At 49.5% G+C, this 3095-nt stretch overlaps 1 protein-coding gene across 1 annotated transcript; it reads right to left on the bottom strand.

Moving 5' to 3' along the window:
- Positions 1-865: 865 nt before the first annotated feature.
- Positions 866-1736, bottom strand: LOC100361866 (eosinophil cationic protein-like). The gene is made up of 2 exons (NM_001408969.1): positions 1679-1736; positions 866-1518 (listed from the first exon to the last, which is right to left on the bottom strand). Exon 2 carries the CDS (start codon positions 1511-1513, stop codon positions 1046-1048), a length of 468 nt encoding a protein of 155 aa, NP_001395898.1. The 5' UTR covers positions 1514-1518; positions 1679-1736; the 3' UTR covers positions 866-1045.
- Positions 1737-3095: the final 1359 nt, after the last annotated feature.

The raw sequence follows: 3095 nt of genomic DNA on the forward strand, positions 1-3095 counted from the left end.
CCAATGAAGTTTCCCAAACTTACCATTCCAAGGAAAAATGCAGATTCCACGCACCAACCTGAAGGACAGCATCTGCATTTACTGCTCCACAGGAGTGACTCCCCTGCAGCCCTGACTGTGGTCCACTGAGAACAAGAAGTACCACCATGGTCCAGTGGTGGAGAGAGGCCAAGTATTGCATCTGGGGACCCAGAAAGGAACAGCCAAATGGAAGCTGGAGATTCAGACTGAAAGACAGAGGTACGGACATGAGGATGTCACTGCTCTGCTACACTCTGTATCTGTTACTGCATGAAGGCTCACTGGCACATCTGGTGATGCTGGGCTCGCACATGTCCTTAAAAGGATAGCACCTTCCCGTCTGAAATGATCCCTGACTAGAGTTCTGTCCTCAGGACTCAGGGCAGAACCTCTCATCATTCATCTCTTTTCTGTGTGGATTCCATGCCCCTTATCTTGGACTCTGTGCCTTCCTGGTTTCTGTTGAATTGTCTCACAGTTGACCTCTGAGGACAGCCATGCAGGGAGAGGGCAAGGGGTAGATAGCCTCACTGAGAGATCCCAAATCCCTGGTCTCCTCTCCCACCCACTTCTTCCCCACAGACAAACTTGAGGGAAGATTTCCTGTAGGAATGTTCTGGAAAGATGCCAGATTCATTTGTTTCCAGAATGCTGGTAGCATTCATTTGTTTCTGGAAACTGGGAAGATGCCTCAATTAGTATGAGGCCCTGCCTCTACACACACACAGACACACACACACACACACACACACACACACACACAACACACACACACATTATGTGTGTGTGTGTCTCCGGCTTCCTTTCTCCCCACCCTTGACAGACACAGAGACACTAGAGATCTAGATGCATATGCAAAGGTGTTTATTGATTACAAAAATCTGTTAAGCTATACTAAAAGGAGTCAGGGACAGGTTTCATGAGGACAGGAGCTGATACGCAGTGCAGACAGAGGAACTGGATCTTCACTACTGTGATCTTGGCAGGAGCCGATGAGCTCAGGTACAAAGTGCTGGCACCGGAGCTAAAATATCCTATCCAAGTGAACCGGAACCACTGGATACATGGGACTGTCCCGTGGAGTCCTCGGGTCACAGCCAACTGTGTAGAACTTCCTGGATCTTGTAGTTTGGTATCTACATTGGGTATAAATCCTTGCCGGAGTTGTGAGGTTACAGAAAGTTATAGATACCCGATATCGACTGTTATGACAATTTCTATATGTCCTGTTTCCACAGGGGATGTTTCTATTGCCACACACACCAACAACACTAGCAAAACTTGTATGAAGAAAAGTATTTATGTCCTTACAATGTCCTGTGAATCTGTTTCTGTGTCGCATTGCATCATTACATCGGGGATAAGCCCTATTATAGATGTGCTGGATTTCAAACCACTGGGAAGGGGTTGGTGGCTGGCATGAGGCAAGCATCAAGACAAGTCCCAGCGACAGAAGGAGACAAAGTCTGGACTCGAGCAGCTTCAGACCCATGTTTCCTGGGAGAACAGAAGAGAAGTGACTACTCTCACCTTAGCTCACTTTGCCCTCTCTCTTCCTGAAGGCCCTCTGCTGTCATTAGGTCCATGGTGCCACGTCTCCTGGACACTGTCCCATCACTGCCCCTCCTGTCCCAGACCCAGACAGTCAGTGTCTTACCCAGTGTGCGTTGTGGCTCCTGTGGAACTGAGTGCTGGCTGTCCTGGAAATCAGAGGTAATGGCTGAGCTCCACTTGGGCCCACAGATATGGAGCAGCCCTGTGGGTGGAGCCTGTGCCTCAGAGTCTTCAACATGCAGAACCCACAGATTGGTTCACTGCCTGCTTGTGCAACCGCCTCTGTTTCTTCCTTGGCCAAGCCATGGTGCTGCTGGTAGCATTGTAGGACATCAAATTCCAAGCCATCTTGTGCAGGGCAGTTTGAAGTCTGAATCTGAACTCTACATAGAAATCTCTGTGTTGCCTGTTGACTGACTGCAGACTTCATGACTGCTTTCAGTAATGGACAGACCAAGTTTTCTATTGCCTGGCTACAACTTAGAAACAAAGCCTTGGGAAGCCAGCATCATAAGAGAGATCTACATTTCTTTCCTTTATTTTTAAAATTCTATGATGTTGGATGTGCAGAGATGGCTCAGTGGTTAAGAGCTCTTGCTGCTCTTCCAGAGGACCCAAGTTTCCTTTCAGCCCCTATGCTGGGTGGCTTAAAACTGCCTGTAATTCCATTCCAGGACATCTGATGTCCTCTAATAGCGTCTGTTGGCATGTTGATACACATGAACACAGACACACAGAGACACATGAGCACAAATAAGTCTTACGGATGGGTGAGATGTCAGTGGTTAAGAGAACTTCCCTTCTTCTGGATTTCTTCCCTTCCAGAGGACTCCAGTTTGTCACCCAGAGGTCACAACTACAGATAACTCCAGCTCAGGAGTTAGTACATGTATATGCATGGCACTGTACCTGCACAAGCACGGCACATGTGAGTATAGAAACATTTGAATGCAGACATGTGAAAGTTAAAAAATAACCTTTAAATATTGCATTTAAAAATAATACCAGCAGCTCTCTGCTCCCAAACCCCGTGGGAGAGAGACCACACCGCCTGATCAAGTGGGCACTCCTGAGGCTGCAGATCGGAGGAGACCACCAACACTGCCCACCCCTGCCCACATCCCTGGCCCAAGAGACAACTGTATAAGGCCTCTGGGTTCCCGTAGGGGAGGGCCCGGGAACGGCAGGACCCCTGCGCCTGAGACACCGCCGGAACCTGAAGGAAACAGACCGGATAAACAGTTCTCTGCACCCAAATCCCGTGGGAGGGAGAGCTAAACCTTCAGAGAGGCGGACACGCCTGGGAAACCAGAAGAGTCTGCACTCTGCACATCCAGACGCCAGAGGAAAACACCAAACGCCGTCTGGAACCCTGGTGCACGGAGTCTCCCGGAAAGAGCGGCGCAGATCTTCCCGGTTGCTGCCACAGCGGAGAGGACTTAGGCAGTACCCCACGAGCAAACTTGAGCCTTGGAACCACAGGTAGGACCAACTTTTCCCCTGCAAGAAACCTGCCTGGT

The sequence above is a fragment of the Rattus norvegicus genome, chromosome 15 (genome assembly GCF_036323735.1).
Source record: "Rattus norvegicus strain BN/NHsdMcwi chromosome 15, GRCr8, whole genome shotgun sequence".
NCBI classification, from domain to species: Eukaryota; Metazoa; Chordata; class Mammalia; order Rodentia; family Muridae; genus Rattus; species Rattus norvegicus.